Source organism: Pteropus medius, unplaced genomic scaffold (genome assembly GCF_902729225.1).
Source record: "Pteropus medius unplaced genomic scaffold, Ma_sr-lr_union100, whole genome shotgun sequence".
NCBI lineage: Eukaryota > Metazoa > Chordata > Mammalia > Chiroptera > Pteropodidae > Pteropus > Pteropus medius.
In genome coordinates this window covers 9,360,913-9,386,748 of record NW_024340696.1, presented here as the reverse complement: position 1 = coordinate 9,386,748, position 25,836 = coordinate 9,360,913, and the positions used below count along the sequence as shown (strand labels likewise).

The following is a 25,836-nucleotide window of genomic DNA, read 5'->3' as shown; positions in this document are numbered from 1 at the left end:
CTTATGGACCCAAGGAAGAAGGCTTGGGAGCTTGGGAAAGGGGTTAGGTAAGACTAAACCCAACTGTCGGAGTTGGGTAAGAATCAGGGTAAGATCATAAGTATCTGATTTGAACCTAAGCTGTGAACATCCTAGAGACTCATTAGTCTCCAAGCTTGGGCCAGAGCTGAATCTGGGAGTGGGGAGATTAATGGACCCAGCCGAAGGGGCTGGAGTGACCCATAGAGTAAAGACAGACTCTGCCCCTTACTACCTGAGTACAGGCAAGCAACTTCATCTCTCTGAGCTTTTCCTTATGCGAGGGGATTGGTCTAGAAAAGCAACTCTTCTGCTAGATGTGTACATTAGAATCACTTGGAAGCTTGTGAAACTCAGGATGCCTGGGCCCCTCCTCGGAGATTGATTCAGAAGGTCTGGGGGGATACTGGGGATCTGGAGGTCTCCCAGGTTCCCCAGGAGGTTCTGATCCACACTAGTGTTTGCAAGCCCCTGTACTGGATGATTCCCAAAGAGTCTTCCAACTCCAACATCCCTTTATTCTAAAGTTTACTAAATCAGGGATAAGAAAGAATAGAAGGTAGGCATTCACCTCATGTGATGATTAGGTGGCATCAAAATCAGAGGCTTTATCAGTCACTTGTTGCATCCTAAGAAAACATCAATTTGGGAGCTTATTCAAAGCCAGTTTTTTCATGTGTAAGGCTGAAAACCTGGGGTCAAGTTCACTCCCTTCTGTATTCCCTCCTAGATGGTCTCCCCTTCTCCCATGGTTTAATTACCATCTCTCCCAGAGGCCATAAACTGAAGCCAGAAAGACAAATCGAGGCAAACCACACATGAATTTTATTTAGTTTGCCCAGGCAATTATGCTGTTGCCTAATTATTCTCCAGCAAACACAATTGTTTCTATCTAACCCATTGTTCAATCCTAGACCAAAAAGCTCTTTTTACAAAAAAAAGTTGATCTGGCCTCTTCCTTGCATACATTTAGTGGTTTCCCATTGCCTGAGGATAAAATGCAAATTCCTTAACAATAAGACCCTCCTAAGTCTGGTTTCTGCCTCCTCTGCAGCCTCCGCTGGCAGTCCCGGTTTCGGCCATCTGGGATTTCCGTGATCTCTGGAATATGCCCTACTGTCTCTGGCCTCCGAGCCCTCACATATGCCGTTCCTCCTCTTGGAAGATTCTTCCCCCTACTGTTTACTTGGATAGTTCCTACACTTCCTTTATGTCTCAGCTCAGCTGTCATGTCCTCAGAATTACTTCCCAGATGCCCTGGACCAAGTCAGCCTGGCTGCCTCGAACTTGCAGAGCCCCTGGCAAAGCATTCCTCACACTGCATCATGATTACATCCTCTCTAGACCAAGGCTATGCAAGAGCGGAAACTATCACCGCCTAGCTTGTTCACTGCACTCTCTTCCATGCCTAGGACATGCTTAGAACATAGTAGGTGCTCAATAAATGTTTGTTGACAAAAGGAAGAAAAAGAGAGAAGAAAACACAAAGAGTGGAAGGGAACCGGAAAGGAATGTGACTACCAGAGCTGATGCACCCAGTCCTCCACACCCCCTAAAACTGACAGGTCATAAGGGCAGAAACTCTCTGACTCAGTGTATCCTCAGTATCTCACAAAGAGCGGATATGCAGTGGAGGTTGTTGAATGAATGAATTCATTCCAAGAACTTGACCTAGACTATAACCAATGGTATAACCAGCTAGAGAACCAATGTTTTTGTAATAAGCCTTGAGAAACTACTTGACTCTTTAGAGTATGTACACACACAAACTCTGATAAAAATTACCTGCCCCCTTCTGCCCTGTGAAACAATGGAAAAAATTCTTGCTGATTTCTCTATTGTTACCACCAACCAAATAAATCAGATTGGGTTATGAGCTTGCAAACAGGAAGTCTCTATTGTCCAAAATGTGATGAAGTTGCCGTAACACTTAAAGAAAATATAGTAATTCTTGAAGTCACAGATACACTTAAAGAAAACGCAGTTCATCCACTGGACTGAAATGTAGAGTTTGGGTTCACAGTATAGTAAGCAAGAATGAAGAAGAAAAGGTGATCTTTGGCCATCGAGAACCTGAAGTTTGGGCCCAAGCCACTGCTGATTGCATTCACGCCTTTGGGAAATTTGTTCAGCTCCTCCACTTATTTTCTCTCCTTTAAAATGGGGAAAGTGAGACCTGCTTTGTAGGGTTGTTTTGAAGACTGAATACAAAATGTAAAGCACCCAGCACAGCCCTGGCTGCCAGGTGCTCATCCATGGCATTGTCTGAAAAGACCTCTGCATTTCAATTATTTAAAAGTAACCTGGCTGGGCTCAAGGAAACAGGTCGCTCATGAAATACTGCTCTCCCAGTGGGCAGGGGCACTGTTTCTGTCCTGTCTGTGCCCTAAAAGAATGAGGGAAACGATGGCAGAGAAATAAGAAAGCAAGAGCAACAAGGAAGCACGGGAAGGCAATGAAACTGGGAGAATTTGGTGAGCCCTGGATCGTGCAGTCATGCTGAAGAGGAAGGCTTTTTTTTTCATGGTTCCCTTCTGCCTCTCCCGGTGTTCATGAGGAAGGAGCCTCAATGAGGGCAGCCAGAGGCAGGATCTCAATGGGCACAAGAAGGAGCTGTGTATGTCCAGCCTGCTCATCTCTCCAGTGCTTTTTTATTAAAAATGAAATTCATACTCAGCCAATTAAAAATAACATTTTTTTCTAATTGCATAGGCAAATCATGTTTATTTTAGAAAATTCATATGAGCAAAAAGAAGAAAAAAATTATCACAAATTCCATTGCTAGATAACTACCGAAAACATTTTGGAGTCTATACTTTCAAATTTTTTCTAGGCGATAAGTACACAAACAAATATGGTCTTGAATAACAAATGAGATCGAATGGCACTTACTGTGCTGTAACCTATCTTTTTCACTGCACAGCTTTCCATGTTATTAAATGAACGTATCTAATGTCACAATGGGCGGCATCAGTGGATGAGGCTCAGGGTGGCTGGCCGCAGGCACTCACGGTCTCTTCCTCGGCAGAGCCTTGAAGCTGGTTCCTGCTTCTCCTCTGTGAACAATGATTTAGTGAACAGCTTTGTAGTCACAACTGTTCCCTTACATCCAATCTTAATTTTCTTAAGGAAAAAAGACAATAAGGCAACGTGAATAAAATGTTTAAATTGTAAGTGGGTTTCTTTGGTGGGGAGGAGGGGAGTAGTAATTCAGTATCATGCTTTTCATTTTTGATTCTGTTCAACCTCCAAATTTATCTCAAACACAACCTTATTTCTAGTCCACACACTTAAAATATAAACAAGACACAGTTCCTGTCCTTAAAGAGATTACAATCTAGTAATAAAAGATAAAAGATAAAAGACATAATAACTATCTGTAAAAATGAGTTTTTTCTCTCATTTAACCTGGTTTTTCACAATAAGAAACAAGGACAAGATGGACAGATAATATTAATAATAACTAACGTTTATGAGAACGTACTCTGTCGAGGAACTGTTCATATATGAAATGGTATACTGTATTAAATTCACCATTGGATTCACACGGTCAGTCTATGGAGTAGTACTAGGGCTGTGAACATTATATTGTTGTGGAAATCGAGGCACGAGGAAGTAACTCAGCTAGCGAGTAGGAAAGCTAGGATTTGTTTCCAGGCCCTTTGAAATCAGAGCCCTCTGTTGCTGAAACACACAGCCTTTGGGCTGGGAGAGAGTATCATGGTGACCTGGAATAAGCATTGTGTTTTAACCCTCTAGGTACTGTGGCCTGAAAACCAGCTTGCTGACGTCCCCTATGGTGGGGTTCAGTGTGACCAATTGGTGCACCTACCACAGTTCCATCAGCTTTCCTCAGGTCCCAGGGGCTGCCCTGGCCATGGAGAAAATGGGTCGCTCCAGTGCATGACCGCTACGCTCTGTTCCCACCTAAGTCCACTGAGGAGCCACCTCAAGTTGATCACCATGACCTGGCTGACGGCTTCTTCTTTAGCCACCCCAAGCCGGCACACTTTGATGCTTTGGCCTGCACCACTGGGTCCGCAGTCCATGTCTTTGTGAATCAAGCCACCGGCAAGCCAACGGGACTTCCAGAAGACTTCAGGAGCAGCCTCCTGAGGCTGATGAGGCCGGCGTCAGTGTGAACCATCTGTGTGTGGAACTGTGCCTGTCAGAGAATAAAGTTTAGATTATTCTCTAAACGATTTCTTTTAATTCCTTAGCATATATTTTTACTCTTAAAATCACTGTCAATTTCTTAAAAGGTTTTTGTTTTTGTTTTTTTTTTATAACAGAGTCCTCTAGCCCCATTGATTAAGCCCCTCTTTGCATCAAGCCCAGAGCAAGGCGCTTTACACACAAGGCCTCCCTGAGCCTTCACCACCGCCCAGGGAAGCAGGTGCTGCTCTTACCTCCCTTTACAGAAGAGGAAAAGGAGGTTTGCAAAGCGGAAGCAATTGGCCCAAAGTCATTGTTCTTGTGAGTCTCTGACTCTGAAGTCCACCTGGGCATGCTCTCTACATGTTTCTTTATCTCCAAAATCTGAGCAGCGAGGCCACACGCTTCCTGTGGTTTGGGATCGCTAATCTGATATGACTTGTTAAATGTCCTCAGCTTCTTACAGTTAATAAGTACATGACACCTTTTTTAAAAAGAAGTGAACTTAAAACATACACACACACACACACACACACACACACCCCTTTCTTTTATGTATTTAAAACAACAAACACACCTCTGACAATTTTCTGATAAATCTAAAACCTCCATCAGTCACTAACGCTATGCGTTGAAGTCTAAACTTAACCACGAATAAACAGAATCTTTAATGCCGAACACATATAAGGCCCCTACTTTGTTGTGATAATAAACGTGGTTACTATTTATTGAGCGCTGAGTACACAAAGTGCTTTACAGTCATTACCTTAAATAATCTTCATGTTCCCTTTTTCAGATGAGAAAGTTGAGGCTTTAACAAGAACAGCTGGAGTTGAAGTAGGAGTTCTGGAACCTCTGCCTCCATCCTGTGACAGGGAAAACTGCCGGTTTAATCTCTCCGGGCCTCAGTTTCCTCCTCTGGAGATAAGACCCTGAAAGAAAAGACCCTTTTTCAGTTGGATCCCCGAATGTTGTCTGAATACACAGAGACTCTCAATCTACTTTTTCTGAATTAGTTTCGAATCCCTGCCACATATAAATAGCTTTTGAATACCGTCACCGTGAATAAAACAATGTTAAATTCTATTCCTTTGTCATTTAATCCACTCAATTTCACCTAGTAATAGATGAATTTCGAGGTTTTAAAAACACTTCACACAATAATTCTGAGACTCAGAAAGACCATTAACCAGCAGCCTAGTGTTTGTAGGCATTGATTTATCTGACCTCTAGCACTTGACCTGCTGAGCAAGGTCACCAGGGAGAACTTTTATTTGTGTCTCATGTTTCGGCCCCTGTCATTCTTGCATGTGCATTATCTCACCTCATCTTTGTGGCTACTCTGAGAGTACGGTATCATCATCATCATCATCATCATCATCACCATCATTATTGACCCCGTTGTACAGTCAGAACAGGCTCTTTAGGAGGAAGGTAGCCTGCCAAGGTCATAGAACCCCAATGTGGCAGGGCTAGAACTCGAATCCAGCCAGGCCTTTGGACCCTTCTTTCCGGGCCACCAACTCTGCATCTCATCCCTGTGGTCCTGAATCTTCAAACTACAACATGCGTCGCCATGAATTTTTCAGGCTGTAGTAATACCAGCGGTAGTTTCACCAAGACTCTTAAATTTCAGGCAACCCAGTGGGACGAATAAGAGGGTGGGGTCCTCCTGGATTTGTCTCCTGAACCTGCCATTTCTAAAGAGGGGAACCACATGTTCCAATTTGCCCAGGACGGTCCTGGTTGTCCTGGCATCATGGCAGGCTCACCCCTAAAACTTGTGGGCCCCAGGGTAAGAATAAAAATGGAAAATAGTCTGTGGGTCACTCCACCACTTCCTACAAGGGGCTCTGTGTACGTGTGTGTGGACATCCCAGCCTGCATGTTTAAACTGAGTCTACCAGCTGCCCCTTGTGTCCTTTGGGCCTAGGTGTGTTTATATCTGTGGCTTTGTTTGCCCTTTGGAAGATCACCTGGAGGCTGCACATGCAGTGCCTGGAAAAGGCTTGGTGTTATTTGGGCAGGGAATTCTGGGATGTTGCAGGGACTTGGAGCATGATCTAGAAGCAAAGGCCTTGGCTCTGAATGGGCAAAGCCCTCTGGCCCACAGACTCCTCACTCAACCCTGAGGAAGATCCCAGCCAGAAGAGGAGATGAGTGGGTCTCTAAATCCCAGAGTGGGCAGGGCAGGTTGCCCAGGATGTGGGAAAGTATTGATGAAAACTGCTCCCGTTCGCTGGCAAAGCTATCCTGGTCTAGACGGTTATATAATCACCTAATTTATGAGTTGCATAATTTTGGGCATTATTTCCCTTTATAGTTCTCTGACCTGCAAAATGGGAAAAACAGTACAGTTATCACCAGGTACCAGAAGTGCTATTCACTTAGGTTTTCGACATCTCCCCTCTGAGCAACAGTAGGATTGTACTTCCTGCTCCCTTCAAATTAGATGTGGTAATGTGACTTGCTTCAACCAATGGAAGTAAACACGGGTGACATAGGTCATTTTCAGGAGTGACCACATTTGCTTGCCTGTGCTTGATTCTTCAATGGGCATGGGTGGATGTGGAGACCCACAGCTAAACCCCCACACCACAGCTGCCCATGGACAAGTACCCAGAATCACAGCAGACTCTATAAAAGCAAAAATTAAGTCTCTGTTGCTTTAAATCACTGATTTGGTAGGGTTGTTTGTTACAGCAGCATCACGCAGTTTACCCTTTTTCTTACAAGGACCAACTTCATAGGGTTGTTGTGAAGCTTACATGAGAAATGTATGTAAGTGCTTGGCATATTTATTTAGTATTTATATTATTATATTAGTATTTATTGTGGGAGAAAAAGAAATGCTGATGTCCTGCCACTACGTAAACTTCTAGGTAGGAAAGTAACCAGTCCTGATATTCATTTCGTTTCATGTGCTTCTGTGGGGAATCAGACACTGTTTTCTATTTTATGAGAAAAATCAGAGTTACTTGAAGGTCATAGAAGGGTGGGATACATTATAGCTAGGGTATGTGTTGCCAGGCCTGGGCCCCAGAACTGATCAGAATTGAGAGTGCAGGTAGATTCTTTGGAATAAGCCCCAAATTCATGTAAATCTCATGATTTTAAGTACTGATGGCACAATCTTTGCACTGCTCAAATTTTTAATACTTCATTGTGAGCCAAAGCAGTGAACGCTCTGGCGTTCATTCTAGCACTACATAAACTCAGTTTTAAGACTACAAAGAGAACCAAATCTAATCACATGTATTTGGAGGAAGCCAGATTTTATTATAAAGGTGGCAAAATAAATATAGAAAGACTTAAAAAAAAAAATCCAGTCAGTCATTCACTACTTCACTCCAAAGATATTCTACTGTTTTCTGGGCACTTCTGAGCAGACATGATTTGTGCCTTTGCTAACAAAAAACAACTACAGTAATTCAAGCAGGTGAAGAAAACCTTCAGGTGTTGCTGACTTTCTAACTACATTTTTGTTACACTCAAATTCATTTGAAAACCTACAGTAAAAGACGAGGCACAAAATGTGTGTTCATGTTTTACTTGGACAGATTTTGGCTCCTAGCAATTAGTGCTTTCAGTCACATTAAGCATATAAATAATGCTTTGTGACATTACAGTATTCCCCATTACAGATCAATTTATAGCATTTGTTCATAATCAGGCTTGAAATGTTACCTAGAAACAAAATATGTTTTCCTTGAGACAGTCAGACCCTATTAGAAATCTAAGGCTTTACAAATCACCATGTTAACAGTTATGTCCCCTAGCTAAGGTTTTCTTTCCTTAAATAGTGTTAAATTCAGCCCCAGAAGCACAAGTCTCTTTGAGGGTTCTCTTATGTGCATTGACTTGAAAGGAAAAACTTAGTGCTCAAAATATATTTAATATCTTACTGTGTGTAACTAAATAAATCAATCAGTATTCCCTTTGGAGGAAAAAATGTTAGCACCTTTTAAAAGTGTTATGCTTATAATTAGGTTACACAATATTATTTCTTCATTTTTTAAAAGGCAGGTTTTCATTGCTTAAAGAAAAAAGGTGTCAGCTGATTTCTAGGTAAGAGAAGTAATTCTTATTTCCTGACCACATAATCATATACTGAGGGCGAGCAAAAAAATAAACCATGTATCAGATCTGGAGATTTGGAGCAGTAAAACTCAGTGCTAAACAGCAGAGATTTTGGAGCTAGGAACATCTGGATTTGAGTTTTTTCCCTGCCATTTATTTAATCACTGCGGAATCTTGGGAAAAATTACTTCCCATTCAGCAAATGTTCACTGTTTATTTTTTCCAGAATTTTTTCATGAAGAATATTCTTTTTGATTAAAATTAACCACTTCTCATTCATTTAGCAAAAATTAAGAGTACTTATTGTAGGCGACACTCCACGGTTCTAGGTCCTGGGAAATAGCAGGAAGTAAGACAGCCAGCTTTCACAGAGCTTATATTCTAGCTTGGGGAAGACAGACAAATGTACAGACAAGATAATGTCAGATGCTATAGTTGGTTGAATTACCTCAAAAGACACATCTGACTTTTTAACCTCTGGAACTTGTAAATGTGACCTTGGAAAAAGTCTCTGCAGATGTGATTAATTTAAGGGTTTCAGGATGAGATGATTCTGGATTATCCACGTGGGCCTTAAATCCAATGACAAATGTACTTATAAGAGATACAGAGGAGAGACACTCGGAGGTAGAAAAGACCATAAGGCGGTGGCAGAGATTGGAGTGATGGCAGACACAGACAAGGAATGCCTGGAGTCACCAGAAGCTGGAAGCAGTCAGGAGGGATTCTTGTCCAGAGCTTCTTTGATTGCAAGCTCTGCCTCTAGAACTGTGAGAAAGCAAGTTTCTTCTGTTGTAAGTCATCCACTTTGTGGGAGTTTGCATGGCGGCCCTAGGAAACAAATGCAAATGGTAGTATGTACCAAGAGAAAATAAAACTGGGACATGAGACAGGGACTGGAATGGGTATAGCCATGTGTCACATAACCTGTCAGCAGTGACCACATACAGGACGACGGTATACCACATAGTCTAGACGTGTAGTAGGCTATACCATCTAGGTGTGTGTAAGTGCACGCCGATGTTTGCACAGCAAAGAAAGTCCTGATGACACATTTCTCCGAACATAACCCTGTCGGTGCATGACTACACTATAAAAGGAGGAGTTTGGAAGGCCCCATTGAAGAGCTACCGTTTGAGCTACCGGAGGATGCGGGAGATGGTTTTCTGAGTCTGAGAGAGCAGCAAGTGCAAAGGGTTCAACCTAGGAATGAACTGGGCAAGTTTGAGGACCAGAAACAAAGTCAGTGGTGCTGGCTATAGGAGGCAAAAGGAAGAGTGGTTGAGATGATGCTGATGGGGCAGGAAGTGACCAGATCCTGTAGGGTCTCAGAGGGCTTGGTAAGAAGTCTGAATTTTCTTCCAATTTCAAAAAGATCTTCGTTAAAATGACCAGTAGATTCCCTAACTGGCATAGAGAAGGAAATATGTATTTATTAAATCAGTAAATACGAGGATATTCCGAACATTCTAGTACTTGGACTTTAAAAACCCAGACCCTTTATAATCTTACTCATATGATCCAATCCATTTAATTCTGTATGAATGATAACGTCACAGTACACGTGAAGTCAAACACCACAGGACACAGTAAAAAATCCTCGGAGGGATCCTTTATTTCATTTACTTTCTACTTATAAGGCATTTCGACCTGTAGAAGTTGCTTCTTCCAATTCTGCCAATGGCTTGGAACATCATCTTGTCCTAATTCCACAGTGTAAGTGGTCCCTGGGGTAGGTCCGAGGGTTGTGGAATCATCGGGACTAGATTCTACAGTTCCAGCACCCCAATAAGCAGGCTTCCCTAGGATCCCACTCCACATTCCTATCAACGATCAGTGAGGAAACGGACTGTATTTATATTCACTTTTTCAAAGACCAGACCTACCTCTTTTACATAAAGAAATTTTCTCAAGTACAATAATGCATTCATCATTTTCCTATAGTTCTTCAAATGCCTGACATTCATCTTTTCCCTATCTCTAAAATTCCTTTCTTTTCACATTCTTTCTTGATTGTTTCTTATTGTAAAAACAAAAACAAAAAACCAAGATGTGGATTTGTTGTGCACATTAGCAGGTCTGTACAGAAAAATGCACAGAGGTTTTATATACCATTTACAGTAACAGCTCAGCGTACAAAGTCAAGAAAGAAGAATCTGAAGTATGAGACTTGTTCTGAAATAAGCCTATGGAGGACGACATCAGAATTTTCCCTCATCAACTATTTGATAATGACAAATTTAAAAATGTGCAGTTAAAATACATAGCGGTCACTTTACATACTTTATATACTGCGGCCGCCAACCCACCCGACTTCTAAATAATAGGGCTTTTTCAAATTTTATTCCCCTTTAGTTTAAATTTAATGGAAAAAGCTAAAAAGTCATATTTTAGCAATGTATCCCCATAGAGCATTGTGATTGACCAAGATTTTAATGTGCTTGGAGAGAAATCTTGCTGAAGTAATGACTATTTTCCAGTAAATATTGAGTGAAAACCAACTTTACCCCCAATCTGAGGTTATACACTTGCTTTTTGGGGGACACGACTGCTATACATGAGACAACCGTAGCAACTATCCAAGACAGTAAAAGAAAGCCTATGACAGTCTGCCATGTTATGCTGGGTGTGCATCAAAGCTCATCGTGATTTTTTGTGAGATCTTCCCCATAATTGGTAGCTTGGCTTCCGACAAACATGTTCCAGTTCTCCAATATCTCCTCTTTTGTTAGCTTTTCATCCTGTAAGAGGAAAGAGCTGTGTCATAGAAGGTCTAGTAACTCTGAATAATGGTTCAGCATGAAGCTCTATATTATTTCATTGATTTGCAACATTTAAAACCTAACAATTAGTAATTAAGAAGCTGCTAGGTACTCCTTCATCTACTGCTACGACACTGCAAAACCCCCAAATGCAAAGCCTCTTGCTATAAAAGCTGTGCTAAAATATATCAGTTAAGTCCCTGAGGAATTCAGAAGCTAGAATCTAGCTGTCTATAAGCAGTGCTAGCATTCCCATAATGGGCCCTGAAGAATTCTACTCTCCTTTTATGGCCCGACTGCTAAACTCAATTGTCTTCTGAGAACTTGGAGCAATGATCAAAACGGAAAGGGACCGGGCTTCTTTCTAAATCTTTTCACTTATTTATTTGGCTATGTATCAATAAACATTGAAGTGCTGGGCATTAGCGCTAGAAGTGTGAGCTTGCCTGAGGATGCCTGGGTTTTAAGGGGACGGGCTTCCTTGTACCTGACATATCACAGATATCTCATAAATATCTGCTGACTAAGCACATGAACAAACTGGTCCTACAGCAACACAGGGCGTACCTCTCAAATCCATTCCCTGTCCACCGCAAAGTTCTGCAACCCTAGGAAATGGGAGTAAATGTAAGTGTGTGGCCACAGCAGACCATCTGGGAATGTCTGGGCCTGATGAGCTCATCATGGGTTATCATGGTACTGGGTCAAGTTTACAGGTCTCTAATGTAGGTCAAGAATGAAAAATGTCAATAAGGCACAGCGGCACAGGCCAACGCTCTCACAAAGAAGCAAACAGAACCAATCGTATGTAAACTATCTCCCTTCTATGATCAATTTCAGAAGAATGTGAAATACCTTGTTTTTGTCCGACTCATACACCAGGTGCCTAGCCTCGGCCTGTGCGTGGTCATAGTCTTGAGGGAGGATCCAGTGGCGAATCTCATCTTTGTCCAACTTTCCATCCTTGTTCAGATCCCGGAATTCACTAAATTGCTCCCGTTCTGACAAAACCCAGTCTGGCTCAGGGCCATTCTCCTCATGGGAAAACATATCCGCTGGAAGGGAAGGTTGTTCTTGGTTATGAAGACAAGTGGGAAGGTAAATCAGAAACACTTGATGTTCTGGGTTTTTGGAAGGGTGATGACCAATCTGGAGACCTAACCCAAACACCTGACGGGCAGTTTCTTGGGAATAAAGCAGTGAGGTATCCACTTGAAGTCAGTTTGGTAGAACAGAAAGAATTGAGTTTAAGAGCCAGAAGATGAAAGATGATCTAAGTCTCTAGGCTTAGTTCAGTGACTAGGATTAAGTTATTTAATTCAGTGACTGAGTTTTAAAGTTGCCTTGTCTGTAAAATGGAGATAATACTTCACAAATCACAGAGTTATTAAAAAGATCAAGTGGTCACACTCTGTGAACACCCTGTACAACCTAAACTAGCACTATAGCTAGCGGTGAAAACTAATAACCAACATCAAGCACTTTCTATGGCTCAGATGCTGTATAATGTATTTGACAAACGATTTTTTAAAATTTTCATAATAATTCTATGAAGTAGGTATTATAATTCCCACTTTATAGACGAAAACACCGAGGCACAGCTTTACCCAAGGAGCCACAGCTAATATGAGCTTGAGGCTGCACAATTGATGGTCTTAACCACCGTGTTCATTCCTACTGTTTACATTATCCCTAAAGAGCTTCTGCATATACCATTTTAGTTCATTCTTATAACAATTCTATAAGACAGATCATGATCCTTGTTTTACAAAATGGCAGGGAAAGGAAAAAGAAGGCAAAGTTTATGTATTATTTGCTAAGTCACCATATCTTCTTGGAAAAGAGAGATACCCAGTTTCTCTTTAATGGAAACAAAGCTTGCAAGTGTCAGCCGGGAGCAGGTGGTAGATAAAGGTAAACGAGAGGCAAGACCCTTGGTTTAGCTACCAGGTAGACCGACACCTGACGTTGTTTTTGAGAAAGGGTTGTCACATACATTAGCTAAATCAAGCTTCCAAGCTTCACCCTGGAAGCATGGGTGTGGTATATTCCCATTTTACAGATGAGGAAAATGAGGTTTATAGTGATTACATGACTCCCACAGGGTCATAGAGCTAGTAAATGGGGAATCCAGGACTCCTAAGTCCAGTGCTCTGCCTACTATACCACATCATCACGTTTTCCACTCATTCTTGTCTGAAGAGAACTTTCCCCCATAAATAAAGTCATTTGTCGGGCAAATCTATATATTGGACAGCTTTCACTGCAAATTGCTCGGAATTCAATTTTCAAGCACAATGTTCCCCATGTGCCTCTCTGCCTAGTGTAAAGAATGGAATGTTGCTTTTAGGCAAAAGCACTCAATGAGTTTTGCCCCTGACCTTGCACTATTTCAGTGCAGAGTTCAGGAAGGCAAGGAAAAGCACACACCCTTAATCAAAAATGCTGCACTGTTTTAACCAGTCAGCCTTTTCTGTCAGCCTAATTCCATCGCCAAGGTGTCAATGACTCTGAACCTGCCCTCGCATATGCACCAGGCAAGAGGGAGGCTCTGCTGCTTGCACTGATGTCGAGGTTGTCAACATTTGTTATTCTACAAAGTTAGCACCACCAAGATCGTTTTAATTACTGTGGTGAGAGCTACCTGTCTGTTAATACCACAGACGGAGACCAGCGTTAGGTTTCTTGGATCAAATATAATTCTTAATGATTAGAAGCAATTTTGCTCTTCTTTACTGAAAGCCCTTGTTTTTGGGCATGGGGTGGCAAAGTAATACAACCGTTAGATCAGAGACTGACGGCAACTTGGGCTCTGGTTTTAAGTTGAAAGGTAATTACCTGCTTCTATTAATATGTGTACAACAATTCTATTTATCCTATCTCTCAAATGATTTGCCGTCAGTCTTTTACCTTTTACCTTATTGAGACTTGGGAAAAGAAGAGGTGTCATGAGAAGGCAGTGGCAGTTGGAGCCAGGTGCTAAAGCACTGAAGCAGCAGCTGATGAGGATCAAATGGAAATTTCCGTGTTGCCTGCTCCAGTCCTTTTGCTTGGAGGGCTACCAGGCTGCCGGGAGGGGTTCTAAGCAGCACCGGTGGGTCCTGGCCCAGGTATGTTCGAGTCTCATTCAGCCAGTGCTCACAGCTACCTGAAAATGAGCTTCTTCATGTTGCTTAAGTGGAGTCCTTCAGAACAAAATGCTAGGTATGGTATTCCCAAGGAAAGGGTCAAAACCAAAATATGTTGTAAAAGGATTTACCTTTAAGAAGGAATGCTTTTCTGTGGATGGCATGGGCATGTAAACAGTTCTGTTGATCACAGCTGTGTCTACTCAGAGCTTCTAGGCCCCACTCCCCCAGTCTGATTTTAGTCTTTTCCCTAAGACCATCTGCTCTAGCCTCACTGTAAATCTATGGGATCTCAAAACCCATCTTGCAAAGGTAAAACAACACAGTGTGATGAAGGGTACCTCTCGGAGCTGTGAGGCCAACTGCTGGCCACCAGAGAGGTAGGGGCCAGCATTCTGGTCTCTTCTCCATTGAATGGGGTCTAATAATTCCTCCCTGATATTGTACACTAAGGCTGGTGAGACAAGTCCCTCCGTACTGGGAGGTCACAGGAGTGATACCTATATACTTGCAGCTGTTGCAAAAAGACATCTAGAGAAAGTAGCCAGACACGTGGGTGGAGGAATGTGGCTCAGCTGGGACAGCTGAGCAGGACCTCAGGCCACACTCACCAATATACTCATCCTGATCCACAAACCCATCCCCGTTCTTGTCGATGTCCTCCAGAGTTTCCTAGGAAGCAAAGAGGAACACAGAATGCAAGATGGCTACGTGTACTCAGTACATCTTATGAGTTCTGACCATTGTCCTCTTTTGTCTGGCTTTTATGGATGAATGCTTGGTGACTTCTGACTTGTCTCCTTACCTCCCCGGGCATTCGTTTCTTATCTGTAAAAAACAGGCAGTGGTTTCTGTCCTTCCTCCCCCATCCTACAATTTTAATAGCAGAACACTCTCTTCAAATGAAAATGTACCTGCAAGCCCAGAGATGCTCTGAATAGATCGAGAAGCCCTGCCAAGCCAAGCATCTCCACCATCCAACCAAATCATCCCCTGGGGTACCTGTGAGGAATCAGCTTGAGAACCACTGGACCAGATGGTCACAAAGATAGATTCTGGTGCTAAGTGGACACCGAATTGATGTCAGAAAAATATCAAACAGTGGTCAATTAAAAAATCAAAGCGTATCTGACTTCTGAATGTATTATGTTCTGTATTTAGTACATTTGACTTCTTAATTAAGTACTTTGCTAGTGTGAGTACTTAAGTGAGTTTACTGTCCATTGTCACAGCAACTCAAAGGCATCCTATATCAAAGAAAGCAGCCAACCTGAGAACAGAGACAATCTAGAGGCACATAATCCACTTGTGGCTAATTCTCCACCTTCACCGTCCTTTAGCGAATCAGCTGTCACTGAGTGGATGTCGAGCAGTAAAAAGAAATGATTCTTAGAGCCGCTGCCCAGTCCTTAAGGTCATGGATGAAGCATGAGTCAAGAGTGGACCCAGCCACCAACTGCATAACTAAAATAGTCCAGGGCTGATTATAAACAAAAGCTTTAGCCTCTTGTTTCCCAGCATCAAAGCAGCTGGAACTGGCTTGGGTTATCTGCCCAGGAAGCAGGTGATGGCATTATTTTACTGTCGTGGAAAACTAAGACAGTTGGGACCCCATCAAACACTAAGAAAAGCAACTACACTCAGAGGCCTTACGAGCACAGCTGACCCTCAAAACCTTTAGGGTCTGACCCATTCACCCTCTGAAGATTCCCACTAAGGGAAGCATCCTTTCTGGCCATGGTTTTTACTTTAAGTTCCCATATGGTTTAACAATCCAATGCATTCCATTTCAGAGTCTTTTTCTAGTTTCCTCAAAGCTGAAAAATGGACAGAGACTACCTAGTTGCCCATCAAACCCATTTGCTCTTTCTGGGCACACATCTAAACTGTATTTCCCAGTCTCATCAGACCAAGGAGCCAGGAGAATGTAAAGGGAAGGGGCGCGCCATTTCCTGGGCAGAGCAGTAAAGGGAGATTGCCTTCTCCTCATTCCCTCTTTTCCTCTGTCTGCCAGCTGGTTGTTGCCAGGATGACCTTGAGGCCACAGGATGGTGGCGTATAAGAGGGAAGTAGCCAGGTTACCTGATAGCACTTAAAAGAGTACTGCCCAGAAGATCCAACTGGCTGGGACCAACTGCAGTGGACCTGGTGTAAGCAAGAACTAAGCTTCACTTGTGATAAACAGTTAGGACTGGAGGCTCTTTGTTACAGCACCCAGTCTGCCCTGCCAAATTCACTAGGTAGACAGGTATTCCAGTGTATTCCACTCCAGAGACCTTCCCCAATTCCCCTCAGGCTGAAGAACTTTCTCTTTTTGGAAGAAGAGACAAGATTTTTGGTGCAGCTTTCGCCCTGGTCTTTTCCCAGCCCAGGGTCTTCTTTTATCTTACCAAAACTACAATTTCCTTCATATGCTCAAACTCCTCAGGGTGCAGAAAGGCGGTGAACTCCTCCCGAGTGGCTGTCTGGTCACCGTTGAGGTCTGCAGCTTTGAATCTTCTCTCATCACGTGGCAGCATCTTTTTAAAGGTGTGATGGTCTGAAGAATCATGAAACTCTGCAGGGTTTCCTGCAGGATGGGCACACGGACATTTAAACCGGGCCGCTGAGGAAGGCATTTCCTTCCAGATCACTCATTCTTCATGTCCAAATAAAGATCCTGACCTATCGAGTTCTTTGAAACGTTTATTTCAGAATGCCTCTAGTATCTGCCTCTTCAAATCGCCCCATAATCCAGGCCCTAATGGCGTATTCGGGGCACTATAGCAGTGGTGAAGAACACAGGCCTGAGAACACACTGAGGCCATACTTCTCTGTGCTGAGCTCTGCTTTCATTATATCATTCTCTGATCTAGAACACGCAGAGGCTCCCTAGTCCCACAACATTTTGTCTGAATGTTTCTGCCTGGCTTTCGAGATCTCCCTTAATCTGGCCGTGAGTGCGTGTCTTCATTTCTCCACAGTCCTGTCCCCTCGCTGTTTCTACCATCCACCCAGAGGGTCTGCATCCTGTGCTTTGCCCACACCCCTCCATCATTCCCCAAACAAGTGTGTCTTATATCCGAACCTTGCTCGTTGCTGAATGCATTGCTGCACCTTTGACCTTCCAGCGAACCCATCTTCCCCACTCGTCTCTCTCCAAATATAAACCCATTCGTCAAGGCCCAGCTCCCATGCTTTCCCTGACTGCTCCAAGCCCACTTGGTCTTTGCTATCTGAAACTTGGCAGCATTTTGAAATTATACCATAGACACGCTTTCTCTCTGCTTTTTTCTGTGTGTGTCCCTGAGATATTAGGTCAGGGAGGGCAGCAACTTAAGTCATTTTTCATGAGACCCCTCGATCCTTCCCAGTACTAACCACCTACCACTTCACCCAGAGGAAGCAACTCAGTACACTCTCAGTAAGCAGAGCAGGATATTATACAAGAGGTTCTACTTAAGAGGCTGTGACATCGCCCCAAAGGGAGTGTATATGATGAGAGAGTAGAGTCTCCTGTGAGAAGCTTGTTATGGGGGCCCCAGCCGTGTAAATGCTCCTGTAGCACCTCTTACCTAGATAGTAACCATAGGTAGCTTGTTTGTATTCTTCCCAGGAAATTTTATCATCTTTGTCCCGATCGTAATCCTTCCAGACTTTAGCGACATTATCATAGATATATCTTTTCTGCACCCGTTTGATCCAGGTTTTCAGTTCTTCGGTGGTGACAAAACCATCCCCATCACTGTCAATTCGATCAACAATCTTCCTGTAGTAAAAAAAAAAAAAAAAAGAAAGAAGAAGAAAAAAAAAAAACCCACGATGCTATTATCAAGGCTTGTGCAATCCTGATCCAGAAAAAGATCAAACACCTGCAGAATCTATAATTCATAAACGTAAAATCAATGATCCTCTGGTGCTGGAAGGGATCTTAAAGTTTATCTTTTCCAAGGATGATATGCCTTTCCCCTGACCCAGTGCTAATGGCAGACACTACCAGTGGACCACACCTCTTTGTCCTGATAAACCTAGATGTAGCCTCAGAATCCTTCTGAACAGTGTTCTGCAGACAGACCCTACCAACGGATTAGCGCTGATTTGTACGGTGAAAGCTAGCAGTCTTTCCTGACATTGTCCTTAGAGTAAGGAAACTGAGGCCGAGAGAAACTGAATGACTTCCAAATCACGGCGCAAGTATTTGGTACAATACTGGGGTAAAAACCCATGTCTCCTGGCTCTAGGTCCAATGCAAAAAATGGAAAATTCTATGTAAACCAAAGGATGAGTTGTTTGTTAAAACAACAACAACAACAACAACAAAACAACTCACCACTTTGGACCCAAAGACTTGAAACTCAAAGCAGGAGGGGACCAGCAAAGCATAAAATGTCAAGGATGAAAGAACCCTGACATCATGTGACCTATTCCAGAGACCTGGCTAGCTGAGCAGCTGCAGAAGCCTGCACCCCTGCTCTTGGGGTAAAAACCCTTATGTCCACTAGGGTCTCCTCCTCCACAGCTGGCCCAGATATCATCAATTTCCCACTGGACTTCACCGAGATACCCCAAACCCCAGTCCAGGGCAAAATGCAGGTTAAGAACTCACCAGTGTCCACCTCTAGGCCAGAGGGTCCAAGAGAGGGATGCCGTCCCTGTGGGAACTTCAAAGACAACCACGAGCTATTTCTAATATTTAAAAAAGTTTTACCCAGGTAGTCTATTTACCTGGGATGAGGTCATACAGGCTAATTAGGGATTTGTTTCTTTGCTTTGGGCTGGAATTCTGTCAACTCAGAGGCAAATTTTTCCTACTGTGAACAGAAGTCCTGACTGGCAGTTACTCTTTGATTAATTAAACATGGGAAATGAACTCATTAGTACTTAAGTCTCCATCTCCCAACAGACACCTGGGCAGCCCAACCTCCTCTTTCTCAGGAAGGTATAAACATTACTAATAGCTTTAATATGTCCTTTCATTTGCAATTGTAACAGGTCTCCGGGCTGAAAGATTAAACCTCAAGTATCTTCAGGCTTCTTTCTAGGAAACCACAGCCAGACACAGCAGAATTCTTTCACATTGCAATGTTCAGCTTGCCTACTATGTGCCAGACACTGCTCCAACCCTGGGGACACAGAGGTGACAAGTCCATCAGTTCTCTAATGCCAGCTGAAGAACAGAATCCCAGGCCAGCAGAGACCTAATGTCGGACTGTGAATAATGTTTTTGTGGAAAGGACAGCAGTAAACCTATACAAAATAAACATCCAGGACATGGTCAGCCTGACACATAGTAGGACTTACTGAATATTTACTGGAATCTTTCTCCTCAACAATCTCAGGAGTGAGAAACTAGGAAAGGCAGCTATAATGAGATAAAGCCGAACCCTACAGTCAGAACTCTTGGTATAGTGGGTTTAGGCTTTTGCAGCTGCTCAGCTAGCCAGGTCTCTGGAATAGGTCACAGATGTCAAAGCTCTTTCATCCCTGACATTTTATGCTTTGCTAGTCCCCTCTTGCTTTGAGTTTCAAGTCTTTGGGTCCAAAGTGGTGTGTTTTTTTTGTTTGTTTTTGTTTTTTAAGAAACAAACAAACACCACTAATCAGTTGGTAGAGTCTGTCTGCAGAGTCCTGTTTGATTATGAGCAAGTGACTTGACTCTGAGTCTCAGTTTCCCCAACTGTAACCTGGAACACGTACTTTACAAAGAATGCTGTGAAGAATAAAGGTGAGAATGTGTGCCCTTTCTCACTAAGGTCCAAAAAAGGGTGGAAGGAAAACTCAACAAACACCTGGCAGGTAAGAGAAATGAACAAAGCCTCCAGGCAAAACAAAACCCTGCCAGCTGCCAACGAGGGTGCCAACACTGCTCCAGAGAATTACCGCCACACGGGAATGATGGTCCACGGAAACCAGAAATCAAGGTCCGTATGTGAAATCATTCAGATTTTAAATGTTGGCAAGTTGGCAAGTAATTTCACTATTTTTCTATTTGTCACTGCACGCAGTCTATGGGTCCCCACTTTGCAGCCCTCTGGCCTAGGTGTCTCCAGGGACCTTAGAGTTGTCACATTTTCAGGATCAGCTCAGGTGGTGGTGACCATGATCCAGCCATGTTCCTCCCTTGGCAGCCCAGACTTGAAAGGGACTGTTGTACCAGCTGTGGACAGAGGTGGCTTTTTATGCCCAGCCATCCTATCATTTTCAACCCTCCGCTGTCCCCTGCCTCTGGCCCAGATTTACCTTACAAGTGAGTGCTGTGTCCACTACTCATCCAGTGGCTCGGCCAGAGACCCAGATGTCATCTGTGATTCCTTGCTCCCTCTTCTTTCCAACCCCCCCACATTGAGTCAAGAGTGAGCACTGCCACTTCTCCTTCTCACATGCTTTTGGATTCACCCTCTCCTGCCCTCTGGACCAGCGTGCCTGGTGCAGGTGCACACGGCCATGGTCTTTCCTCCGGTCTCCCCATCCATGCCTCAGTTATGTTCTTCGCCCTACGGCCAGTCTGCTTTTCCTACCAGGTTCTGGGATGACGACATTTCGACCACATACAGGATGCCTCTCAGAGATCTTTCCTGCTCTGCCCTTGGTTTCCCCTCCAATCCCACCTCTTGCTTCTTCTACCCTGTCCCTTTATTGTCCCAACACCCCTCATCCCCCAGAACAGATTTCAAACCCTTTATAAGTGGGCTGTTCTCTCTTTGGGAATGCCTTCCCCTGCTGGTACACCTGCCAATCTCTGAGTCGCCCCACAAGCTCTGATCACATGACACCCCCAAACTCCCAAGCCCCTTTTTTCAACCTGAAACCTTAGGGGCTCCTTCTCCTCACTGTAGTTTTTATGTGCCACCACAGCGATTACGCTAGTGTCTGCTTGTTTTTCTCTCGCTCACATTTTACTGGAAGCGTTTTAGAGCCTACAGCAGACGAAGGTTTTCTTTGTACCTGCCAGGTATCTAACATGGTGGCTGGCACACAGTAGTCACTCAAATGTTTGTTGCATAAATAAATGAATGAACTTAAGGTGTTCGTACAAGGATCAGATGCAGACCAACTCCATCAGCCCTTGATCTCACCACTTACTCTCACCACTAGGCTTAATCCTCACGATGAAGGCACTAAACTGGAAGCTGTAGCACCGCAAACTGCAGCGTTCCCTACTCCAAGCCCCACCCCGCCCCCAATGACAACGATGCAAATGGCTGCCACTCAAAGCCCCAAAATGAATCAGTTTTCAAACACCTCAAAGCAATACAATGACAAAACTCATCAAAGGCCCCCATTGTTAAGTCCCAAACGAGAGAAGAGAAGTATTTCTCTGTAAAATAAAAGGTGATTGTTTGAAGGTGACTTTGAAGTTCAAAGATCTTTTTATCAGAGCAGGCAGATGGTGCACCTACACAACAGGTATAATTTAGCTTCGTATCCTAACCAGCCCTATTTACTGGCCGTTGGTGGCCCCCTTCAGTACAGGCGTGGCTGTGTTCTTTTTTATGTAGCAGGACATGAAGATCCTCCACACTCAGGAACCCGGTTCCAGGAGGCCTGGCGCTCAGTCAGCAGGGCTACCGACACCCTCCCCAGCCCATCCTTCCTCTGGGACCAGGCCAGCTGCTGATTCCTCTGTGGAAGAGTTCGTTTCCAGATACCTACGCACAATGCCCCAGTGTCTCTGCAGGGAACCTGCCCGAGGGTGCCCTGGGATCTCCCAAAGTTTTGTTCCCCGGGTCCAGTTCCTAACTCAACTGCCTTCAACAGGGAAATTTACAATCCACCACCACACCACCCTTCAGCTTTTTGCCCTCGGTTGTCAAAGGACTGGGTGCCTCGGCGGACATCTGCTGGAAAGAGAAATTAGGGGACCAGTTTCAATTCCCACCCCATATACCCTATCCCTAATGGCTCTCCCTTCTTAATGACAGGACTTTTATATCCCTATATCAGATTTACCGGCGATTAGGGAGAAGGCCAAGAATACCCCAGCCTTGGCCCAGGGACACAGGCCAGGAATCAAGCTTCTCCTTCTCTTCTGCCCCCTTCATCTTTTATCCATCTATGTTCCTCCTTGAGATCTTCTTAGAAGTATCTCAAGCCCCCTTCTTAGGGAATGGGAGGAGAAGAGAGAAACTGGAGGGTGGGAAAGAACTCATGTTACCAAAAAGCCACCGTGGACAAACTCCTTTCGTACACTCCCCTCCCTTCTGATGCAACCCGGGGGAGGGGGCGGGCCCTCGCCATCCTGGCTCCCGCGGCTGCTGCCACGTTCTCGCCTCCCGCGGGGAAGCCGCCTCGCCCCGGGGTTGATCTCCACGCAGGGGTCCCGGCGCCCGTGGGCAACTTTGCGCCGACCCCGCCGCCGCACCCTACTGACCCACGCCCTCGGATCCGCGCGCCCGATTTCACTTTCGCTTTGCGGCTGGCGTCGCGCGTGGCTCCCGCTCGGATGGCCCCGCGGGCACCTGCAACGCCCCCGCGAGCCAGCCCGGGCCGTGGCCTCACCCCAGCCTCTCCTTGCTCTCCTCCGAGGTGAGCTGGTCGAAGGTCTTGGAGTCCTCCTTGCCCAGGAAGGCCTCGTGGTCGTACTGGAAGCTCTGGTTGTCCTCGGGCGGCCGCTCGCCCAGCTCCGAGTCGGGCCGCACCACGCGCTCCTTGCGCACCGTGGGCTTGGCCCGCAGCGCCCGGGGTGCCAGCGCCAACGCCAGAAGCAGCCCCAGGGCGAGTCCCAGGCGGCGGCCGCCGCGCGCCATCGTCAGGAAGAGAGAGCGGCCCGCAGGGAGGCACCGAGCGAGCGACGAGAGCGGCGGCTGGGGAATGGGGGCTGGGGCCGGCGCGGGGGAGGGGACGGGCCAGCCCCTCAGCCAGCGCCCGCCCCGTGCCAAAGCGGAGGGGCGCGCCCCCCGCCGCGGACTGGGAAGCCTCGGGCCGCTGCGCTCCCGCGCCCATTGGCCGCCCGGCTGCGGGGGGAGGCCGGGGCCGCGGGGCCGCGGAGCCACGTCGCCGACCGGGGTGGTGGGCGCGGGGCTCGGGTTTCGCCTCCGCCCCTCCCGGCGAGCTCGTCGCCAGGGGCGGGCCCAGGCGTGCTGGGGTAGGGACTGGAGGGCTCGGAGGAAGACTGGGAAGAAGTTCTTTGTCAAGCAACAGATGTTCAGGATAAATTTCCCTCTCTTCTTCCAGTTCCAGAGAACTGAAAGGAGGGAGGCGCTGCCCCACGTCGGCTTTCTGCTGGGTGCCTGAGTCTCAGCCCCAGACCTTGCCCCAGATGTGCACTTAAACCGAATCCCACCTGGTTACAAACACAGGTGACAGGAAGGAGACCAGGGTGGGCGAGGTCACCTAAAACTGAAAGGTCCAGGAGGGCCAAGCAGGTAACTTAATGTAATGGAGGGTTCATCTAAACCTAGCAGCCTTGTGTACTCCAGTGGCTAGGAGGAATGCAGGCCCAAAGCTGGCAGATAGTCCTGTTCCCAAAAGAAATCAGGATTTCAGGTGTTTACGTTTTCATTTCTAAACGATGGCGACTCATTTTACAATAGCAGGACATGACTCAAATCTCGTCTGTACATGGACTCTGGAGTAATGCTACCAATATAAAGAAACTGTAGAACTTGCTTCAATGATGAAAATGTTCTGTATCTGGGCTATCCGATAGATAGTGGCCGTTGAGCACACTTGACATGCAGCTAGTGTATGCGAGGCATTGAAAATTTACGGTTAAACTTAAATAGCCACCTGTGGCTAGTGAGTATCCTATTGGACAGTGCAAGTCTAGAGCAATGATTCTTTTTTTGTGTCACAGCCTTTTGAGACTCATTGAAAGCCATGGACCCTCCAGAAAAATGCACATAGTTACTGGCGTGGGTGTTTGATTACAGTGTCAGAGGATTCCTGCAGCTTCTGAAGCCTCACCAGCGAGCCCTGGGTTAAGAATCCCTAGAGAACTAAACCTGGTTGAAGAAAGGAATGGGTCCCCACAGCCCTGGACAGCTACACTCCCAGAGTAGCTGTCCCTGCTTTGTCTTCCATCGCTGATAGCTTAGGAAAGGTTCCTGGTCTGTGCTTCTTGCCCTTGTATTAAGAATGTCTGGACATTGTCAACAGCAGTATAAAATGCAGGCACCTTATGAAGACTTCTTTTAATCAATTAACAAATAACCGCGTGTGCCCACGGCCTAAGCACTGGACTAGGTGCTGAGAGTTCAAAGAGGAACTGCACAGTCATGGTCTCTGAAGAGTGATAGTGTATGTGAACAGATATTCATTCCTTCTTTCCTTCCTTCATTCTTTTGATAAACTAAGCACCTGCAAAAAGTCACTGCTATACTGGGTATTGGTTTACTGAGCAGCCACAGGTTGCAAATGCTCCAGGAGGAAGGCACTCAGTATGATGGGGGACAGGACTCAGACCTGGGGATCGGTTGGGGAAGGCCTCCTGGAGGAAGAGACATCTAAATTGAGACTAAAGGTGAGTAAAATAAGCCAGGCATCAGGGGTGTGAGTATACGAGAAGAGGATAAGGTCCTATGTGTTAGCTGGCAGAGAGAAGTGGAGTTTGAGGTCATGTCCTTGTGACCCTGTACCTCCCCATCAGCTGGCAGTGAGACCTGGGGATGTAGTTCTTGGTGCCTCACCCCACCTAGGCTGACTTTTCATGAGACAGGAAGTGTTGTGCTCGTGAACAGACATGTCCCCAACTGCCAGTCTAGAGGCTTGAATTTCTAGCAATATAGAAGCATTACTCTGGATGTGTAAGAGCTCCCTATTAAAATACAAGGACCGGGAGGTGGGTGGCTTAGTACCTTCTGAGCTCACCAGACAAGCAGGATGTGAATTGCTGAGGGGGTGGGAGAGGGGAAGGAGGTGTGGGAGGAGGCACAGAGAGAGATCAGAGCTAGAAAAGGAGGACCAGGAAGGGAATGGGAAAGTGGGTGGAGATTTAAGACAGCCTTTGCTTAGTCACAGCTTTGCCCCAGGCTAGGCTGGGCTGGGCCCTTGGGATTGATCCAGACTCAGGAATGAGGACAAGCAAAGCGTTTGCTCCTGTTCTACTTGGCTTCCTGCCAGACACTAGTGGTTTCCAACAGTTAGATTGTTCCAGAGGTAGTCTTGTCTCCCATGGGAATTCCTAGAGAATTCCAGCAGAGCTGTGAATGTGGAGGAGTCTATATAATTTTCTCTGGGCTTGCTTACACTCTCTTCCTTTGTGTTTTCATCCTTCTACCGCCTTGTGAGAGTAAAGTCTTCTCAAACAAAAGATCAAGAGTAGTGACTAGTACTAGTCAAGGTATTTTACTATGTAATTGCTTTCTTTTGTTTTTAAAATTGCTTTTTATTTCTTCTCATGTGCATGTATAGCTAAGTACATTGTCATCTCTTAGGTTAATCTCCATTCTTGTTGAGGCAAAGAAACAAGAAGCAAAAGGAGTGACATTTAGCAGTGAGTTGAACCTGTGGGAAAAGAAAAGCAAGTTTCAGTTAGGTGAGTTGATAGGGTGTGTGCCTCTGCTCATCCGGCTGCAAGTAATACATCCACTACAACAATATCCAGCCGGAAGTTACTTAAATGGTAAGAAAACTTGATCATCTCTTGTACCAAGAAGTCTCAAGTTAGATCGATGTCAGATTGGTTAATTCAAGTGGCTTGACGACATCAACAGGGAAACAGATTTTCTGGGGTTTTTGTTTTTGTTTTTCTCTCAGAGGCAGGGGAAAGAGGA

General features: G+C 45.1%; 1 protein-coding gene across 1 annotated transcript; it reads right to left on the bottom strand.

The window, feature by feature from the left end:
• Nucleotides 1-9,838: 9,838 nt before the first annotated feature.
• RCN1 (reticulocalbin 1) lies at nt 9,839-22,957 on the bottom strand. Its single transcript, XM_039866416.1, has 6 exons — nt 22,622-22,957; nt 17,698-17,891; nt 16,534-16,712; nt 14,755-14,815; nt 11,871-12,070; nt 9,839-10,994 (listed from the first exon to the last, which is right to left on the bottom strand). Exons 1-6 carry the CDS (start codon nt 22,867-22,869, stop codon nt 10,887-10,889), a joined length of 990 nt encoding a protein of 329 aa, XP_039722350.1. The 5' UTR covers nt 22,870-22,957; the 3' UTR covers nt 9,839-10,886.
• Nucleotides 22,958-25,836: the final 2,879 nt, after the last annotated feature.